This window comes from Salvelinus alpinus, chromosome 11 (assembly GCF_045679555.1).
Source record: "Salvelinus alpinus chromosome 11, SLU_Salpinus.1, whole genome shotgun sequence".
Taxonomy (NCBI): domain Eukaryota; kingdom Metazoa; phylum Chordata; class Actinopteri; order Salmoniformes; family Salmonidae; genus Salvelinus; species Salvelinus alpinus.
Window position 1 is genome coordinate 27,701,691 of NC_092096.1, and position 21,723 is coordinate 27,723,413.

General features: G+C 45.8%; 1 protein-coding gene across 4 annotated transcripts in view; it reads left to right on the forward strand.

Annotated features, from left to right (window-relative positions):
- Positions 1-21,723, forward strand: part of LOC139533842 (apoptotic protease-activating factor 1-like) — a 69,721-nt gene that overhangs the window by 20,178 nt on the left and 27,820 nt on the right. For 3 of the 4 annotated variants that reach the window (XM_071332282.1, XM_071332284.1, XM_071332285.1), the window contains 9 exons: positions 168-320; positions 3,057-3,185; positions 3,326-3,451; positions 3,606-3,725; positions 3,822-3,947; positions 10,819-10,944; positions 12,613-12,747; positions 15,400-15,525; positions 21,104-21,229. In XM_071332282.1, the coding sequence (XP_071188383.1) occupies positions 168-320; positions 3,057-3,185; positions 3,326-3,451; positions 3,606-3,725; positions 3,822-3,947; positions 10,819-10,944; positions 12,613-12,747; positions 15,400-15,525; positions 21,104-21,229 (1,167 nt within the window). Of the gene's footprint in view, positions 1-167; positions 321-3,056; positions 3,186-3,325; positions 3,452-3,605; positions 3,726-3,821; positions 3,948-8,662; positions 8,780-10,818; positions 10,945-12,612; positions 12,748-15,399; positions 15,526-21,103; positions 21,230-21,723 lie in introns of all 4 variants that reach the window. The other variant, XM_071332287.1, reaches the window with a different exon arrangement.

Here is a 21,723-nt window from a genome sequence, read left to right on the forward strand (position 1 = left end):
TTTGTGTGTTTATATCAGCAAATATAGATAAAGGTTTTTGATTTAGGTGTAGATTACTAGTATGTATTTAACAACATTAATTTTACGTACCTGTGTATGTGTTTCCGTGCACGTATGTGTACATGCATGTGTGCGTGCCTACCTGTGTGCTTGCGTGTGTGTTTCAGCTGTGGGAGGTGTCCTCGGCCAATGAGTGGAAGTCCATAGACGTGGCGGACATGTTCCCGGAGCAGAGCGAGCAGACTGAGGTCATGGTGAAGTGCAGCACCTGGTCAGCAGACGGCAGGACCATCATCTGTGCTGCCAGGAACGCAGTCTTTGTGAGTGTTGAAGAGCCAGCCCTCCCCTGCTGAGTGAGTAAGCCTCTGCTCTGCTCCGTCAGGCTGGCATGGGGCCGTGGCGTGGGCACAGGGACTGAGAGGTGGTCCCCTGGCGGAGCTCCATGACTCGGAACAGATTTGTTTAGCATGTTGCGATTCATCAGAGTAGGAGCTGGCAGAATGTTGAATGGACTTCGGTAACTGGGGGCTAAGCTAATGCTCATGCTATGGCTAATACTACACTGAACAAAAATAGAAACACAACATGCAAGATTTTACTGAGTTACAGTTCATAAAAGGAAATCAGTCAATTGAAATAAATTCATTAGACCCTAATCTATGGATTTCACATGACTGGGAATACAGATATGCATCTGTTGGTCACATATACCGTAAAAAAATAAGGTAGGGCCGTGGATTAGAAAACCAGTCAGTATCTGGTGTGACCACCATTTGCTTCATGCAGTGTGACACATCTCCTTTGCATAGAATTGATCAGGCTGTTGATTGTGGAATGTTTTGTCTGTGGACGACTAGCATGCAGATGAGCTTCCCTGTGATGGTTTCTGACAGTTTGTGCAGAAAATCTTCAGTTGTGCAAACCCACAGTTTCATCAGCTGTCCGGGTGGCTGGTCTCAGACTATCCTGCAGGTGAAGAAGCCGGATGTGAAGGTCCTGGGCTGGCATGTTTACACGTTGTGAGGCCGGTTGGACGTACTGCCAAATTCTTCTGGAGGCGGCTTATGGTAGAGAAATGAACATTCAATTCTCTGGCAACAGCTCTTGTGGACATTCCTGCAGTCAGCATGACAATTGCACACTCCCTCAACTTGAGACATCTGTGGCATTAACTACATAACATCAATTGACAGAAATTAATTCATATCCACCACCTTATTGGTCCTGGAAATATTAATTTGAGAAAGAGTAGACTAACTGTCCTATGTACTGTCTTTCTCCAGATTGACTGTGTCCCGGAATGTTCACTCAGCCAAGATTCTAACCTTTATGATGTCATCAGGGCCATCCATTATGACATCACCCCAAGCTTGCATACATACCTAAGTCGCCTACAACTTGTAAATGTGTCATTTCTAGTTTTGTATCAATAAAAACAGTTATACGATGCAGTAAACAACATTGTTGTTTACAAAAAGTCCAGGCCTTTCTGTAGCCTAACTGTGTAGCTTAACAGGCCCATGGTGTCTGTTCTCCAGTATAGAAGCACACACACGTCATTATTTTAAAATACCCTGATATACGGTATTGTGTGTGTGTCTGACTGTGTTTGTGTTTCTTCACTTGTATCTATTTAAAGTATCTGACCTGTTGAATATTTACATGCAACAGTATGCATATTAAGCACATAATATCTAGTATCTCCACTGAGTGTACAAATTTCGTCAGGGCATGGACTCTACAAAGTGTCAAGCGTTCCACAGGGATGCTGGGCCATGCTGACTCCAATGCTTCCCACAGTTGTGTCAAGTTGGCTGGATGTCCTTTGGGTGGTGGACCATTCTTGATAATACTGTGATAAACCCAGCAGTGTTGTAGTTTTTGACACAAACCAGTGCACCTGGCACCTACTACCATACCCAGATCAAAGGCACTTACATCTTTTGTCTTGCCCATTCACCCTCTGAATGGCACACGTACACAATCCATTTCTCAATTGTCTCAAGGCTTAAAGAAGGATTTGTAACCTGTCTGTCATTTTTAACCTGTCTGTCTCTCCTCCCTTTCATCTACAATGAAAGTGGATTTAACAAGTGACATCAATAAGCATTCACCTGGTCAGTCTGTCATGGAAAGAGCAGGTGTTCATAATGTGTTGTACACTGTGTCGATGCACTGCATAGCCTATCTGTCAAATTCTGTCAATATATTTGTGTTCAGCGGTATGTTCTTGTCTAGCAACTGCTCCTAGAGCAATCTGTCCGTGAAGCAATGAGAATGCCCTGGACAACTTGTCTTTCATGTTTTGGTATTTGGGCCTGTCTGCCCGTCAGAGGGTAGAAGCGTGTGTTCTGACTGAGAATGAAGCCGTCCCACTCCTGGGAAATGTAAAGGTCTCTGTGTGTCTGTTCTCTCCACTCCAGGAATCAGAGTGGAGTTGAATGTCAGAGTGGAGTTGAATGTCAGAGTTGTCAGTTTGTAGGCTAGTATTGATAGAAGAATAGATAGCTTGATGGACTTTAAAAATAATTACGGCACGTAGAAACAGCAGTTGGAACTCTTTTGTTTTCCACCTCAATCTCTCTTTTCTCTCCGTCTCTTTCCCTTTCTTTTCTTCGGTCTGCTTTTCCCTTCACAATCCCACACTTTGCAAAGTTGGAAGATATGGAAATCATCATCGATTGTTGAGATGCAGGTTGACATGTATTGTCATGAGTCTTGCCCTGGAGGCAGAACTGAGTGGTTCCGCTAGATGGGACAGCTTATCAGGCTATTACCATATTGCTTCTATCTAATCCCGTCCCGTCATGTCCTTTACAGTTCACATTACATTTGAGTCATTTAGCAAACACTCCAGAGCAACTTACAATTAGATCTCTACATGGTCCGACCTAACAACCTATGAGCCCTCCAAGGGGCCAACAAGAAGTGTCTAGAAAGTTCTCACTAGCTTATGCATGGAATCCATTTTGTGCCCCACATATTGGCAGTTGCACTAGAGAGCGATCACCAGCTATAACTATGGTGTAGTGACAGATCCCTCCTGCTGTTCCCAGGTGTTTGATGTAGAGACGGCGGCCATGTTGTTGGAGATCCGGACCAGTCGTCTGAGCACGGTGCAGTACTGTCACGCCTGTCCCAGCAGCAACCTGGTGGCCATCGCACTGTCACACTATGCTGTGGAGGTACACACACACACACACACACACAGAGCCTGTTGACTATTACACTGTGCCATGTAGGTACACGCATGGTGGCTATAGCCCTATCAAACTACTACACCATCATACGGCAGGATATGACATCATACGTCTCTTCCCTCCAGCTGTGGGACATTGAGACCAGTAAGAAGATGGCTGACTGTAGTGGTCATCTGAGCTGGGTCCATGGAGTCCAGTTCTCCCCTGACGGATCTCTACTGCTCTCCTGTTCTGATGATCAGACCGTCAGGGTAAGTGTGTGTGTGTGTGTGTGTGTGTGCGTCTGCTGTCTGTCAATAATTTGTCCAATCTGTCTTCATCAGTTAACCCTTTTTGTGACATATTGTACTTAACCATTTAACATTTTTAATGGCATAAAAAATGTAATGCCTTGGTGTGTGTCAGGTGTGGGAGACTAATAAAGTCCACACCTCCTCGGCTGTCTGTCTGAAGAGGGACTCTGACGTGCTCTTTAACAACGGTGACATTACTGTGGTCGCCGCCGACAACTGCAACAGACTGCAGGTGAGAGGACTAGGCTGGACTCGCGCGCGCACACAATGATGTCTTACAGATGTGACAGGTGTTAACCCAGCAGGCTGACGTGTGTGTGTGTGTCAGGTGAGGAATGGGAGGACCGGAGCGGTGATGTTCCAGTCAGAGGACCAGGAGTCTCGTATCCGCTGCACTGCTATCTGCTTACAGACCTCAGCCGTGGGGCTGGGACGAGAGGATGGGACGATACAGGTACATACACACACACACACACATACAGGTACGCTCACATATACACACACCTACACACACTTTTCCCCTCACACACATACCAGAAAGCAAACATTTTCAAGGACACAAAAGTAGGAAAATGCTTACGTATAATTTATGCTTAACTTGACAAAAGTGCAGGTGCTATGAGGGAAAAGTGCCAGGAATGTAAAAGGCTTTTTGGCTGGAGAAGACTGTATCACTGCCAAACTTGATAAAAACCAACTGAGCTGTAGGAAAGGCATGAAGAGACATTTTTTTTCAGGTAAAGCTGTACACAATGTTACACCAAAACGAAGTTTGACAGTTTTACCACTGGTGCTGTTCTAGTAGCGTTGTGACTACTGTGGTCTGCCTACGCTTGGAAGAGTTGGTCGATGTGGTGGGTAAAAATCATGTTCACCTTGCTGGCGGAGGTGTTTCTCACATCCAGTAATGTCTGGTGACATTGTGCTGGAACCCTCTCTGTCTGGCCTGTCAACCCTGTCTCAGTCCTACTGTACGGTACCCAGCTCTCTTTTTCTCTCTGGCCTGTCAACCCTGTCTCAGTCCTACTGTACGGTACCCAGCTCTCTCTCTTTCTCTCTCTGTCTGGCCTGTCAACCCTGTCCCAGTCCTACTGTACGGTACCCAGCTCTCTCTCTCTCTCTGTCTGTCTGGCCTGTCAACCCTGTCTCAGTACTAATGTACGGTACCCAGCTCTCTCTCTTTCTCTCTCTGTTTGGCCTGTCAACCCTGTCTCAGTCCTACTGTACGGTACCCAGCTCTCTCTCTTTCTCTCTCTGTCTGGCCTGTCAACCCTGTCTCAGTCCTACTGTACGGTACCCAGCTCTCTTTTTCTCTCTGGCCTGTCAACCCTGTCTCAGTCCTACTGTACGGTACCCAGCTCTCTCTCTTTCTCTCTCTGTCTGGCCTGTCAACCCTGTCCCAGTCCTACTGTACGGTACCCAGCTCTCTCTCTCTCTCTGTCTGTCTGGCCTGTCAACCCTGTCTCAGTACTAATGTACGGTACCCAGCTCTCTCTCTTTCTCTCTCTGTTTGGCCTGTCAACCCTGTCTCAGTCCTACTGTACGGTACCCAGCTCTCTCTCTTTCTCTCTCTGTCTGGCCTGTCAACCCTGTCTCAGTCCTACTGTACGGTACCCAGCTCTCTTTTTCTCTCTGGCCTGTCAACCCTGTCTCAGTCCTACTGTACGGTACCCAGCTCTCTTTTTCTCTCTGGCCTGTCAACCCTGTCTCAGTCCTACTGTACGGTACCCAGCTCTCTCTCTTTCTCTCTGTCTGTCTGGCCTGTCAACCCTGTCTCAGTCCTACTGTACGGTACCCAGCTCTCTCTTTCTCTCTCTGTCTGGCCTGTCAACCCTGTCTCAGTCCTACTGTACGGTACCCAGCTCTCTCTCTCTCTCTCTCTCTCTGTCTGGCCTGTCAACCCTGTCTCAGTCCTACTGTACGGTACCCAGCTCTCTCTCTCTCTCTCTCTCTCTCTGTCTGGCCTGTCAACCCTGTCTCAGTCCTACTGTACGGTACCCAGCTCTCTCTCTTTCTCTCTCTGTCTGGCCTGTCAACCCTGTCTCAGTCCTACTGTACGGTACCCAGCTCTCTCTCTTTCTCTCTCTGTCTGGCCTGTCAACCCTGTCTCAGTCCTACTGTACGGTACCCAGCTCTCTCTTTCTCTCTGGCCTGTCAACCCTGTCTCAGTCCTACTGTACGGTACCCAGCTCTCTCTCTCTCTCTCTCTCTCTCTCTCTGTCTGGCCTGTCAACCCTGTCTCAGTCCTACTGTACGGTACCCAGCTCTCTCTCTCTCTCTCTGTCTGGCCTGTCAACCCTGTCTCAGTCCTACTGTACGGTACCCAGCTCTCTCTCTTTCTCTCTCTGTCTGGCCTGTCAACCCTGTCTCAGTCCTACTGTACGGTACCCAGCTCTCTCTCTTTCTCTCTCTGTCTGGCCTGTCAACCCTGTCTCAGTCCTACTGTACGGTACCCAGCTCTCTCTCTTTCTCTCTCTGTCTGGCCTGTCAACCCTGTCTCAGTCCTACTGTACGGTACCCAGCTCTCTCTCTCTCTCTGTCTGTCTGGCCTGTCAACCCTGTCTCAGTCCTACTGTACGGTACCCAGCTCTCTCTCTTTCTCTCTCTGTCTGGCCTGTCAACCCTGTCTCAGTCCTACTGTACGGTACCCAGCTCTCTCTCTCTCTCTGTCTGTCTGGCCTGTCAACCCTGTCTCAGTCCTACTGTACGGTACCCAGCTCTCTCTCTTTCTCTCTCTGTCTGGCCTGTCAACCCTGTCTCAGTCCTACTGTACGGTACCCAGCTCTCTCTCTCTCTGTCTGTCTGTCTGGCCTGTCAACCCTGTCTCAGTACTAATGTACTGTACGGTACCCAGCTCTCTCTCTCTCTCTCTGTCTGTCTGGCCTGTCAACCCTGTCTCAGTCCTACTGTACGGTACCCAGCTCTCTCTCTTTCTCTCTCTGTCTGGCCTGTCAACCCTGTCCCAGTCCTACTGTACGGTACCCAGCTCTCTCTCTCTCTCTGTCTGTCTGGCCTGTCAACCCTGTCTCAGTACTAATGTACGGTACCCAGCTCTCTCTCTTTCTCTCTCTGTTTGGCCTGTCAACCCTGTCTCAGTCCTACTGTACGGTACCCAGCTCTCTCTCTCTCTCTGTCTGTCTGGCCTGTCAACCCTGTCTCAGTCCTACTGTACGGTACCCAGCTCTCTCTCTCTCTGTCTGTCTGTCTGGCCTGTCAACCCTGTCTCAGTCCTACTGTACGGTACCCAGCTCTCTCTCTTTCTCTCTCTGTCTGGCCTGTCAACCCTGTCCCAGTCCTACTGTACGGTACCCAGCTCTCTCTCTCTCTCTGTCTGTCTGGCCTGTCAACCCTGTCTCAGTACTAATGTACGGTACCCAGCTCTCTCTCTTTCTGTCTGCTCTGTTTGGCCTGTCAACCCTGTCTCAGTACCTGACTGTACGGTACCCAGCTCTCTCTCTCTCTCTCTCTGTCTGGCCTGTCAACCCTGTCTCAGTCCTACTGTACGGTACCCAGCTCTCTCTCTTTCTCTCTCCGTCTGGCCTGTCAACCCTGTCTCAGTCCTACTGTACGGTACCCAGCTCTCTCTCTTTCTCTCTCTCTCTGTCTGTCTGGCCTGTCAACCCTGTCTCAGTCCTACTGTACGGTACCCAGCTCTCTCTCTTTCTCTCTCTGTCTGGCCTGTCAACCCTGTCTCAGTCCTACTGTACGGTACCCAGCTCTCTCTCTCTCTGTCTGTCTGTCTGTCTGGCCTGTCAACCCTGTCTCAGTACTAATGTACTGTACGGTACCCAGCTCTCTCTCTTTCTCTCTCTGTCTGGCCTGTCAACCCTGTCTCAGTCCTACTGTACGGTACCCAGCTCTCTCTCTTTCTCTCTCTGTCTGGCCTGTCAACCCTGTCCCAGTCCTACTGTACGGTACCCAGCTCTCTCTCTTTCTCTCTCTCTCTGTCTGTCTGGCCTGTCAACCCTGTCTCAGTCCTAATGTACGGTACCCAGCTCTCTCTCTCTCTCTGTCTGTCTGGCCTGTCAACCCTGTCTCAGTACTAATGTACTGTACGGTACCCAGCTCTCTCTCTGTTCTCTCTCTTTCTGCTTCTCTTTTCTAGTTGTCATAAATTCGATTTTTCCTACTTTTGTCCTTTTCTTCCTCATACTCTCCTCTCTCATTTATTCCCACTCTCTGCTCTACTTGCTCCATCGCTCCCTGTCTCTATGATAAATGATTGCTTACTGTGAGCCGAGGAAAATCTGGTCCCTTTTGGGATTGTGTGTGGAGACTCAGGGATGTCCCTGGAAGTGGTAGTAAGTAGTGTCACACAACCTCTGTCCCCTGGCACCCCTCTGTCCCCTGGCACCCCTCTGTCCCCTGGCACCCCTCTGTCCCCTGGCAGGTGTGTAGAACTCTGTACCCCAGTTGGGGCGCACCTCAGGAACCTCTAATTAATGAAGGGGGCCTGGGCTCTAACCAACACAGGGGTTCATGGATTATAATAACTCAGTCCTCTTCTCTCTCACACACACACACCTGGGTGTCTGTCTACTCTTCTCAGTCAAGAGGGGGATGAGGACAGAGGGATAAAGGGATAATAATGATTGAAATGAGTGGAGCTGAAAGACACTGCAGGGTTGTGTAATATCAGTTAGTTAATACGTGAAAAGTGGGTATACCATGGAAATGTTGGTTTCACTGTGAGTATACTTGTGTTGGTCTTTACACCTGTTCCATACATCTAATTCCTCTCATTTACACCAGAGGGAGCTGCTGCTTTGTGTCCTTCCAGGTCCGCTGCTGCAGTAGTCTTCCCCCCCCCCGCTCTCGCTCGCACTCTCTCCCTCTACCTCTTGCTCTCTCTCTCTGTCTCTGTCTCTCTCTCGCTCGTTCGCTCTCTACATCAGAGCCACCGTGCTATTAGAGCAGAGAGGTAACAAATTGACCAGAACTCTAATGAACTCACAAAGCAATGCCCTCGTTGTCATTGACTCAGTTTGACGCATGCCTCACATTCTAGTCTTCTTTCTGGGCCGTAATTGCCACTTTGATTGGCTCGGTTCTCTCCTCTGTTGAAATGACATGCTGTTTTTCTATTAAGAAGGAAAAGAAGAGAGGGTGAGCTGGAGAAAGAGAGGGACAGGAGTGTTGAAGAGAGTGACTGTGTGTGTTCTACCCCAGGCAGGAGGGATGACAGTTAGGCAGGTACTGAGGACCATTGGATGGAGGACTCTACAGCGGCTGACCCCTCACAAGGGCTTGTTGCTGGCGCTAGGGCTAGAAACAGGCAGTGTGCAGGTATGGTAGCGTGATATGGCATCTGTGCGCGTCAGTGGAGGCTGCTGAGGGGAGGACGGCGCATAATAATGGCTGGAATGGAGTCAATGGAATTGTATCGAACACATGGTTTCTATGTGATTGATACCAGTCCAGCCATTATTATGAGCCATCCTCCCCTCAGCAGCCTCCACTGTGTGCTTCGACCTGGATTCAAATAATATTATAAATACTTTGCTTTAGTCTGCCTAGATGGTCAGGGTGTGCACTGTTGGGACTATTCCATTTGTCCATTGCACCAGGCTCAATCAAGTCCTGATCTTTTTCAAATAGTATTTTAAGGTGTGTGTGTGTTCCTTGACCTTCTCAAAGGGATTGTGATCAGTGTCAGGGCGAGGGATAGCTCCGGTACTGTGCAGTGATCTATTGTTCAAATGGAGTTTAAGGTGCACGTCACAGCATATCTTTCTGTGTGCAGTATGACACTAGGGAGTCAGCAGATGTGGATGTAAACCGATCAGGGATCAGTACATGTTAACCCACTCATCGTAAGGTGCTCCGATGACCACTGCTCTCAGATCAGATCTGTGCTTCTTTCGTTGATCTGTTTATTCCTAAGCGTCATAAGCCAAACTAGTATCCTAACGCTAACATGTTTTACTCAACCTTTGCCCCATATCGCCCTGAGCACCCTCCCTGCTGCCTCATTCCCAAACCTTGAGATGAGCTGGCAACCTTTTGAAACCCGTTTCCCAGTAGCATCGCAGAGCGTCCTCTGGTTGGCATGCCCTTCGGCTAGCCTTCTCACACGTTTGTTTGAAGTAGGGTTTTATTTGAGAGGTTTAAATATTTTAGTACAAGGTGAATCCTAGATTGAGATTTCACCTTGTGGTGAGTGTCTGTGAGTGTCTGTGAGTGTGTGTGTGTGTGTGTGTGTGTGTGTGTGTGTGTGTGTGTGTGTGTGTGTGTGTGTGTGTGTGTGTGTGTGTGTGTGTGTGTGTGTGTGTGTGTGTGTGTGTGTGTGTGTGTGTGTGTGTGTGTGTGTGTGTGTGTGTGTGTGTGTGCATGCATGTGTAGTCATTGTTTGTCTAAAGTTATGAGCTTGTGTGTTTCTTTGCCTTTTGGTTTATTGGTTTACACTATAGACATCATACCAGGAGGGTTAATTGGGTTGAATTATTTTGCGATTATATTAATAGACTTCAAGTATGGCCCTTATTGTTTCTAAATCTTACCATTTTAATGAATAACTTAAGTTTAATTGCTTAAGTTTGCAATAATTTCCAATAGTTCAATGTCAACAGAATTCAGCCTTACAATTCTAGTCCAACTACTCGGTCAAGTTAGCAAAGATGGCGCAGGAAGTTTCTAAGACAGTTGGACTTCTAGGACCTCAATAATGTACTCTAGGTTGTCAGAGTTTCCGTTGTCTCCCTTATAAGATTAAAGTGGTTTTGTAACTTGAAGCCAGTTCTTTGAGCATCAGAGCTGCTTTTTCTCCTGCTGTGACAGTGTTGTCTGTCATACCCTCACACAAAGCAGTCAGGGCAGATCCACTCTCCGAATGGGCTGATCAATCGCACGCAGAGCCTGGTAATATTTAAATGTTTTCCTTTTTGATGAGCTTATCACTGTCAACCCAAACGCATTACGTTGGTCTCCTTTTTTATTCTAATATATTTTTATTTTGCTCCACATCTTTATCTTTTACTAGTTTTGGTCTAGGCTTACCCATAGACAGTCAGAAGGTTATCAATTTATCCTCCCAGCTTTCCCCTCTAAATATCTCTGTCTTCCCTCCTCTTTCTGTCTCCCGTTTTCCATCTCACTTGAGCAGTTGCTTGTTTTTACACTTTTGGGAGCAAAATATAGTGTGTGACTATCTTATTTAATTTTTTTCAAAGTTTACTATTCTCTTAGTCAACACTTCTCCAACTTCTTGGGATGTGTGTCAACTCATGATTTTAATAGATTGTTTTTGCTCTTTTGACACAGTAATAAAGGATTGAAATGGAATCATCTGTCTCTCTCCCTTCTCCTTCCTCCCTCTCTCTCCCCAGGTGTTGGAGGTGCCGTCAGGGACCTCTCTAGCCACTCTTCAGGGTCACACCAGGGCAGTTCTCCACTGCCAGTTCACCCCGGAGGGACACACACTCATCACCTCCTCTGAGGACACCACCATACGGGTGGGGCCCTTCTCTTCCTCATCCTTCTTTTCTTCTTCTCTGTGGTTTGTTATTTCCCTCCCTGTGTGTCTGTGCGTGTCTGTTGCGCGTGTTTGTGTGTCTGTGTGTCCGTCTGTGATGTTTTCGGACTGTTCCGCTCTGTCACCCCTAACAGCTCTCCTCTACTGTTCCACCTCACTGAACATATCCTCTCATCTCCTCTTTCTCTCATCTCCTCTCCTCTGTTTTTAGGACAGCTTGTCCACTGCTAGACTTATCTGCCTATCAGAAGTACACACGCTATCCAGAGCACCACCTTGCTGCAAATCAGAACAGCACAGCCTCACTTTGTATTCATGATACTCTGTATTCTCCCTTACTGTCCATGGACCGTCTCCTGTTTAGTCCCTTACTGTCCATGGACCGTCTCCTGTTTAGTCCCTTACTGTCCATGGACCGTCTCCTGTTTAGTCCCTTACTGTCCATGGACCGTCTCCTGTTTAGTCCCTTACTGTCCATGGACCGTCTCCTGTTTAGTCCCTTACTGTCCATGGACCGTCTCCTGTTTAGTCATTTACTGTCCATGGACCGTCTCCTGTTTAGTCCCTTACTGTCCATGGACCGTCTCCTGTTTAGTCCCTTACTGTCCATGGACCGTCTCCTGTTTAGTCCCTTACTGTCCATGGACCGTCTCCTGTTTAGTCCCTTGCTGTCCATGGACCGTCTCCTGTTTAGTCCCTTGCTGTCCATGGACCGTCTCCTGTTTAGTCCCTTGCTGTCCATGGACCGTCTCCTGTTTAGTCCCTTACTGTCCATGGACCGTCTCCTGTTTAGTCCCTTACTGTCCATGGACCGTCTCCTGTTTAGTCCCTTAATGTCCATGGACCGTCTCCTGTTTAGTCCCTTACTGTCCATGGACCGTCTCCTGTTTAGTCCCTTACTGTCCATGGACCGTCTCCTGTTTAGTCCCTTACTGTCCATGGACCGTCTCCTGTTTAGTCCCTTAATGTCCATGGACCGTCTCCTGTTTAGTCCCTTACTGTCCATGGACCGTCTCCTGTTTAGTCCCTTGCTGTCCATGGACCGTCTCCTGTTTAGTCCCTTACTGTCCATGGACCGTCTCCTGTTTAGTCCCTTACTGTCCATGGACCGTCTCCTGTTTAGTCCCTTACTGTCCATGGACCGTCTCCTGTTTAGTCCCTTACTGTCCATGGACCGTCTCCTGTTTAGTCCCTTACTGTCCATGGACCGTCTCCTGTTTAGTCCCTTACTGTCCATGGACCGTCTCCTGTTTATATGAATAATGTTTGAGTAGCTTCGCTGAAAAGGGAATATTTGGTGGATAGATTCACTTTGAGGAAATGTTGACCTACAGGGAATGTGAATAGCTCTATACAGTAAACATAGCTGTTACTCTGACCACTGACTTCTGGAGTGGTGAGAGTTTGATGTGTCAATCATTGTCTGAGATATTTGCATAGAGGCCAATATTCTGCCCAGTACCCATTCCCTCCTAGCTGCTGAATACTCCCATTCTGGGCACAGATCCAGGATCAGCTTACCCTCCATAACTGTGGTTGTGCTAAATCCCTGGTTGAGGTGCAACTTTTACCCACTCCAGTACCAGAAGGTGATCGCGCTCTCTCTTGCTCTCTCTCGCTGTCTCTCTGTCTCTCTCTCCCCCTGTAGGTGTGGAGGTGGAGGACAGGTGAGTGTGTGGTTCTGGAGGGCCACAAGGAGCAGGTCAGATGTTTCTCTCTGCTCACGACCTCACCCTCCTCAGAGACACATCTCCTCAGCTGGTCCTTTGACGGCACCATCAAGGTAATACAAGCACACGCATGCAGTACCAGACAGACAGTAAGACTTAGAAACACACACGCATGCAGTACCAGACAGACAGTAAGACTTAGAAACACACACGCATGCAGTACCAGACAGACAGTAAGACTTAGAAACACACACGCATGCAGTACCAGACAGACAGTAAGACTTAAACACACACGTATGCAGTACCAGACAGACAGTAAGACTTAGAAACACACACGTATGCAGTACCAGACAGACAGTAAGACTTAAACACACACGCATGCAGTACCAGACAGACAGTAAGACTTAGAAACACACACGCATGCAGTACCAGACAGACAGTAAGACTTAGAAACACACACGCATGCAGTACCAGACAGACAGTAAGACTTAAACACACACGCATGCAGTACCAGACAGACAGTAAGACTTAAACACACACGCATGCAGTACCAGACAGACAGTAAGACTTAGAAACACACACGCATGCAGTACCAGACAGACAGTAAGACTTAGAAACACACACGTATGCAGTACCAGACAGACAGTAAGACTTAGAAACACACACGCATGCAGTACCAGACAGACAGTAAGACTTAGAAACACACACGTATGCAGTACCAGACAGACAGTAAGACTTAGAAACACACACGCATGCAGTACCAGACAGACAGTAAGACTTAGAAACACACACGTATGCAGTACCAGACAGACAGTAAGACTTAGAAACACACACGCATGCAGTACCAGACAGACAGTAAGACTTAGAAACACACACGTATGCAGTACCAGACAGACAGTAAGACTTAGAAACACACACGTATGCAGTACCAGACAGACAGTAAGACTTAGAAACACACACGCATGCAGTACCAGACAGACAGTAAGACTTAGAAACACACACGCATGCAGTACCAGACAGACAGTAACGCTTCGAACACACCGACTGCGTCATTGCGTTTCGATACACCAGAAGTACATTCATTTCCAATGGAACGCTGCATTTGCCTTGCAGCATTGCGTTGCAGAGGCAGTTGCAGTGCGTTCTGTGTGGTGCATACGTTCGATAAATCGAACGTATGCATCAAATTGTATGAGTGGACTTGACAGAAAGTAGCAAAATATGAATGTAGATTTTTTTTTGCACACACATTCAGTAAAAATGTGTGATTACATAAAAACAGTTTGATTGCATAATTTCTTTACATTTTTTATAAATTTATTTGCCAAGTATATTATTTATTCGATGACATCCTCAAATTAATTGTGAGAGCCTATAATATAATTTCCCTCCAAAATGCAGTTTTGGAGCGAAATGCAATAATAAATAGTAAAGATAGGCAGAGTAGGCTCTTTCAACAATGAGACCAACGACCACCTCATTGGCTAGGTTAGCAAGCTAGGTTAGCTAGCTAGCTAACGCTAACTAGCCACATCTAGCACAAGCTCACTACTAAACTGACCTGGCAATCCTACTATCGTGGACACTTGTCTCCAAGCAGCATTTTTTTGTGTTTATGTCCCTGTAGCTGTCAGCAGTTGTGTCAAAAAGACACGGTTTTGAGGATACTGCGAAAATTATTCTCTCTTCCATGTGTCCAACCGCATGCGACCATTTGCAAAAGGTACCTGCATCAGTATAGTTGCCTAGCTGCGCAAAATGTTATGCAGCAGTGATGCAATGACGCAGCCGGTGTGTTCGAAGCGTAAGACTTAAACACACACGCATGCAGTACCAGACAGACAGTAAGACTTAAACACACACGTATGCAGTACCAGACAGACAGTAAGACTTAAACACACACGTATGCAGTACCAGACAGACAGTAAGACTTAAACACACACGCATGCAGTACCAGACAGACAGTAAGACTTAAACACACACGTATGCAGTACCAGACAGACAGTAAGACTTAGAAACACACACGTATGCAGTACCAGACAGACAGTAAGACTTAAACACACACGCATGCAGTACCAGACAGACAGTAAGACTTAGAAACACACACGCATGCAGTACCAGACACACAGTAAGACTTAGAAACACACACGCATGCAGTACCAGACACACAGTAAGACTTAGAAACACACACGCATGCAGTACCAGACAGACAGTAAGACTTAGAAACACACACGCATGCAGTACCAGACAGACAGTAAGACTTAAACACACACGCATGCAGTACCAGACAGACAGTAAGACTTAAACACACACGTATGCAGTACCAGACAGACAGTAAGACTTAGAAACACACACGCATGCAGTACCAGACAGACAGTAAGACTTAAACACACACGCATGCAGTACCAGACAGACAGTAAGACTTAGAAACACACACGCATGCAGTACCAGACAGACAGTAAGACTTAAACACACACGCATGCAGTACCAGACAGACAGTAAGACTTAGAAACACACACGCATGCAGTACCAGACAGACAGTAAGACTTAAACACACACGCATGCAGTACCAGACAGACAGTAAGACTTAGAAACACACACGCATGCAGTACCAGACAGACAGTAAGACTTAAACACACACGCATGCATGCAAAACCTGTTAAAAGCAACAAGTTACAATCAGCGTGCACTTACGTGAACTGAAGGATATTTACTAGAGGGAGGTGACACAGAAAGCGTCTCCCCCTCTCGCTCCCTCCCCCCAGGTGTGGGACATGTCTAGTGGTGAACGGCTGCAGGACCTAGTGTGTCACCAGGGGGCGGTGCTAGCCTGTGACGTGTCGCCTGACGGACAGCTCTTCGCCACCACCTCCGCTGACAAGACTGCTAAGGTAACACACACACGTGTCATCAGTATGTGACAGTACCTAGCCTAAATTCTTAGATCTGTGTGAGACAGACATGTTGTCTATATCATGATCCTTTCAGAACCGTGTGTATAGAGTACATTATTATGCGGTCAACTAAAGGTCATTGGTAGCTTGAGGTGGACATGTAGCAGATGGTTACTGCGGTCGCTAACTTAGCCAGCGGTCAAGCCGCCCACTCGCCTCCCTGGCCCTCCAGCGGTCAAGCTGCCCACTCGCCTCCCTGGCCCTCCAGCGGTCAAGCCACCCACTCGCCTCCCTGGCCCTCCAGCGGTCAAGCCGCCCACTCGCCTCCCTGTCACTCCAGCGGTCAAGCCGCCCACTCGCCTCCCTGTCACTCCAGCGGTCAAGCCGCCCACTTGCCTCCCTGTCTCTCCAGCGGTCATTAAGTCTGACTGCAACCTACAGACCGTACCGCTGCCCTCTCCTCCTACCTGTGTCTGTGCGTGTTTGTGAGAGAGAGCAGGCTGCTGCTCAGCAGTTGACTTTGACACTGTAGGTTGGGAGAGGATCTCTCCTCTGACTAGGTTTTCACTCAGTCACCTTACTGTGTTTTTGCCCTCGATCGTCCTTCCTCGTTCTCTCCATCAGTTTGTATTGTTCCCTCTTTCTTCTACTTTCTATCCTTGTTTCCCCCTCAGAAGACAGTCACAGGATCATTGAGTTGGTCACTCACTGTGGGAATGGCTATTTGTCAGCATCCAACTTGGCATTGGAGGATTGCATGTTTCTGGTGTGTGGAGTGGGGCGGGGGGTAATGGCTCAGTTCCCATTAACCACACTGTGTATTTTTGTTCACCAGACCAGCATGCTTTCATTAGTGCTTTGGACCTAGACACTCTGGTAATGATGTGGAATAGTAGTCTGAAGGGTTGGCTGTGGTTCCGCCATCCACAAACGAATACACACACACACACGCAGGCGCGCTCTCTCTCACACGCACATACAGTGCCTTGCAAAAGTATTCACCCCCCTTGCCGTGTTTCCTATTTTGTTGCATTAACAACCTGTAATTTAAGTGGATTTTTATTTGGATTTCATGTAATGGACATACATAAAATAGTCCAAATTGGTGAAGTAAAATGAAAAAAATTACTTCTTTCAACAAAACAAAAAAACAACAACAAAAAAAACAGAAAAGTGGTGTGTTGATATGTATTCACTCCCTTTGCTATGAATCCCCTAAATAAGATCTGGTGCAACCAATTACCTTCAGAAGTCACATAATTAGTTAGATTGCACACAGGTGGACTTTATTTAAGTGTCACATGATCTCAGTGTATATATACACCTGTTCTGAAAGGCCCCAGAGTCTGCAACACCACTAAGCAAGGGGCACCACCAAGCAAGCAGCACTATGAAGACCAAGGAGCTCTCCAAACAGGTCAGGGACAAAGTTGTGGAGAAGTACAGATCAAGGTTGGGTTATAAAAAAATATCTGAAACTTTGAACGTCCCACGGAGCACCATTTTAAATCTATTATTTAAAAAAATTGAAAGAATTTGGCACCACATCAAACCTGCCAAGAGAGGGCCACCCACCAAAACTCACGGACCAGGCAAGGAGGGCATTAATCAGAGAGGCAACAAAGAAACCAAAGATAACCCTGAAGGAGCTGCAAAGCTCCACAGCGGAGATTGGAGTATTTGTCCATAGGACCACTTTAAGCCGTACACTCCACAGAGTTGGGCTTTACGGAAGAGTGGCCAGAAAAAAATAAGCAAACATGTTTGGTGTTTGCCAAAAGGCATGTGGGAGACTCCCCAAACATATGGAAGAAGGTACTCTGGTCAGATGAGACAAAAATTTAGCTTTTTGGCCATCAAGGAAAATGCTATGTCTGGTGCAAACCCAACACCTCCCATCACCCCAAGGACACCATCCCCACAGTGGTGCATCATGCTGTGGAGATGTTTGTCATCGGCAAGGACTGGGAAACTGGTCAGAATTGAAGGAATGATGGATGGTGCTAAATACAGGGAAATTCTTGAGGACATCTGTTTCAGTCTTCCAGAGATTTGATATTGGGACGGAGGTTCACCTTGCAGCAGGACAATGACCCTAAGCATACTGCTAAATCAACACTCGAGTGGTTTAAGGGGAAACATTTAAATGTCTTGGAATGGCCTAGTCAAAGCCCAGACTTCAATCCAATTGAGAATCTGTGGTATGACTGAAAGATAGATGGGTTCCGCTGGTGTACAGCAAACTTGAAGGAGCTGAGGCAGTTTTGCCTTGAAGAATGGGCACATGTGCAAAGCTTATAGAGACATACCCCAAGAGACTTGCAGCTGTAATTGCTGAAAAAGGTAGCTCTACAAAGTATTGACTTTGGGGGGGTGAATAGTTATGCACGCTCAAGTTTTACATTTTTTTGTCTTAGTTCTTGTTTGTTTCACAAGAAAAAATATTTTGCATCTTCAAAGTGGTAGGCATGTTGTGTAAATCAAATGATACAAACCCCCCAAAATCTATTTTAATTCCAGGGTGTAAGGCAACAAAATAAGAAAAATGCCAAGGGGTGTGAATACTTTTGTAAGCCACTGTATGCACACATACACCCACTGTCTTTTTCTGTCTGCTAGCATAGGTCAAAGCCGAACCCGGAGTCTGATCGTCTTTGTCTGATAGAATAAAAGACGGAAGGTTTTTGTTCCACTCGTCTCTCTCTCCTCTGTTCCTTTCTCTCTCCCTTCCTCCCTCTGTCTTTTGACCTTCAGATGACTACGAGACGTTGTGCCAAATAACTTTTTAATCATCTACCATGTGATGTTCTCTCCATCAAGCATGAAAGAGGGAGAGAGACGGACAGACAAAGACGGAGAAAATTTACTAAGAACATTGTGTTCTTGTAATAAACAGAGTATTCTTTATTATGTTAGTTTTTACTCTGTTTATTTAGAACCCAACAGACAACTAGGAAAAGCTCAAACCAAGTTTATTCACCAAATGGGTCAGATAGCTGAACAGAGAAAGACATGTTCCCACCAGCACAAGTGTGAATATATACCCCACTTTAGGTGGTCTCCTCCCTTTCTCTTGACATTACATATTTAATGGTAGGCAGGAAGGTAAGTGATGTGGGTAATAAACTGTTCCTTCTCCCTAAATGTGACCTGACCTCGGCCCGATTCCTCACTAATCCACAGCTCTCCACCCTTATCAGTGACCACAACCATGTGATTGCCCTTTCCTTACTCAGTAACAGTCCAAGCCCCTGGCTCATATCCAACCTTAATTGACCCCACCATATACAGTACATTCCTCCTACAGATAACCATTCACTTCTGGTGTAGCAACTATTTCAAATTACAACCCAACAACTGAAACCAGACTGTGGCCCTTCTCCTTCCCATAGGATACCATGACGTCTAACAATAACATGTTCTAACAGAATGTAAACGTTCTAACAGAATGTAAACGTTCTAACAGAATGTAAACGTTCTAACAGAATGTAAACGTTCTAACAGAACGTAAACATTCTGCATTCCCCTCTCTCCCTCAGTACCACGAACAAGGATATTTCAAGTTTAGAAGTCAGAACCCAACAATTATATGTACTTTACATACTGATGGGATTAAATTAAAATATGTTTACACTACCTTGTAGTTTACCAGTAAAATGGGCGGATGGTGAAGTAGACCTACTTCGTATTCACATCTCAAAAAATATAAATGAAATTACCACAATTAATTTCAATAGAAAGTTAGCAAAAATAGATACGATTCTGCAACCATGGTGAGGTAAATACTTGTCTATTTATGGAAAAATCACATTGATTAACACTTTGATCCTATCACAGTTTACTTACTAATGGCACTGCCTTCTCCAAACGCCTCGTTTTTTACATCTTATGAGCAAAAAATATTTCATTTTATTTGGAATGTTAAGCCAGACAATTTAAACGTGCCTATTTATATAATAATATGAGTTTGGGGGGCAAACATTATTAAATATGAAATATTTAAACCTCTCACTTAAAGCTTCACTCATGCGTAAATTATACTTAAACCCAAAATGGTTATCCAGTAGATTATTAAGAAAGGCTCATCCTTTGTTCAAAAATAGCGTTTTTGTCTTCATACAGATTACAACTTCTCATTTCCGACTAATTGAAAATAAAATGTTGTTTAAAGTATCGCCCTTTCTTAAACAAGCCATACAAAGCTGGTTACAATTTCAGTATTATCCTCCAGAAAAGATACAACAAATGTTATGGTTAAACTCAAATATACTGATTTAATTAAAAAAAACATTCTTTATGTATTTTTTATTTTTTATGGTATTATATTTATGAACGATATTATGACTAGAAATGGAGGAGTTATGTCACATATGCAGCTATCGAAAATACATGGGAATATCTGCTCAATCCTAATTTACAACCAACTGATTGCAGCACTACCACAATGGAGGAGGCAAGTGGAAAAGGGAGAAGGTAGGGAACTTGTTTACCTGCCATATATTAAAGATACAAATTGTCTGAAAAGGAATTGGCGTAAATAGAAAAATATATCAGTTCCATCTGAGGACAAAAATGTTGACAGCTGTGCCATACAGGATGTAAATAAATGGGAAGAGAGTTTTGACGTACCGATTCCATGGCACATGGTTTATGAACTGATACAAAAAACAACACAATTCAACACTTATTTTTTCAATTTAAATAATTATATAAATTCTTGCCACCGACAGAATGCTATATATATGGGGCATACAACAATCTCAGCTCTGTAGATTTTTCTGCGAAAAGACAGAATCACTGGATCATTTATTCTGGTATTTCACCTATGTAGCTTGTTTCTGGTCACAGGTTCAGGAATGGTTAAAAAAATCACAACATTAACCTTGCAAATAGCAGTGTTGGGCAATTTGGAAAGCCATAGTCAGTCATTAAATAATATAATACTAGTAGGAAAAGTTTTCATCTTTAGCTCACAATCTGTGGATACTTTACAATTTAGAAAGGTAAAAAAATGATGTAAAACATCACAGTACAATTGAAAAATATCTGGTAGATGGAAACCAAACAAGGGTGGTCTATGGTGATAGGTGGGATGGGCTGAGAGTGGCTGCGGGGTGGGATTGGTAATAATACATAGTTTGGTAATGTATTATTGTTATGTGACTGCTTTATATAAAAGTACCACGTATGTATATGTAGCAGAAAAGCTGTAAAAAAAAAAAAATATATATATATATATATTTGTCCTCTGAAGAGGGGCGGTGGTGGATGGGTTAATACAATGTAAAAATAGCATTATGGTATGGGCAGTATCATCTATCAAAGAAGCAGCCAGGAGGCTTTAATTGATGCCAGGCTCCATTTATCAGTGAGTTGAGCTACCAGACTAGCAGCATAGAGAAACAATAGACAGGCCTTCAGGGGAAAAAGGAAAGTATTGAATTAACCAAGGCACTCTGCATATAGAAGTGGCCTAACCAAAATGGCTATGGTATGTTCAAAAGAACATATTTGAAAATGTTTTATTTTCGACAAACTTTTGTAACCTCCTGTTTCTCCTCTCATTGGCTCTCAGGTGTGGAGTAGTGCATCGTGGGAGTGCGTGCGCCTGTTGAACGGCCACCAGGACTGTGTCCGCAGCTGCCGCTTCTCTTGGGACGGCCGGCGCCTAGCAACCGGTGACGACAACGGAGAGATACGGGTGGGTAGGGATAGAGGGATGGAAGGGGGGGTGAGTGAGTAAAGGGGGAGGAAGGAAGGAGTGAGTGAAGGAGGGAAGTTGAGGGTTAGGGAGGGGTAGGTGAAGGAGTGAGCACATGAGTGAAGGAAGGAGCAATAGAAAAATCGAGAGAAGTGCTGCACCTCTAAAGAGACTGAGAGGAGGATGTGGAGCAGGTGTGCAGGTCGGCAGGGGGGATGAAGAGGAAGGAAAGAAGGCGGAGGAGGGGAGGAAGTAGAAGACAGTTAGTCAGATTGAATCCCTAAGGCTCTGGCATCTGCATAGATCCTAGAGAAAGAGAGAAGGAGAGATAGAGGGAGAAGGGATGATGGAAATGAAGGGAAAGTGGGGTAAGAGAAGAAAGAGTGTGCAAGAGGGGATGACGGAAAATAAGAACAATTAAAGAGAAGAACCGGGAGAGTGAAAGATAGGGACAGACTAGGGGCTGAAGAAATGAGAGCGTGACAGAGGGACCT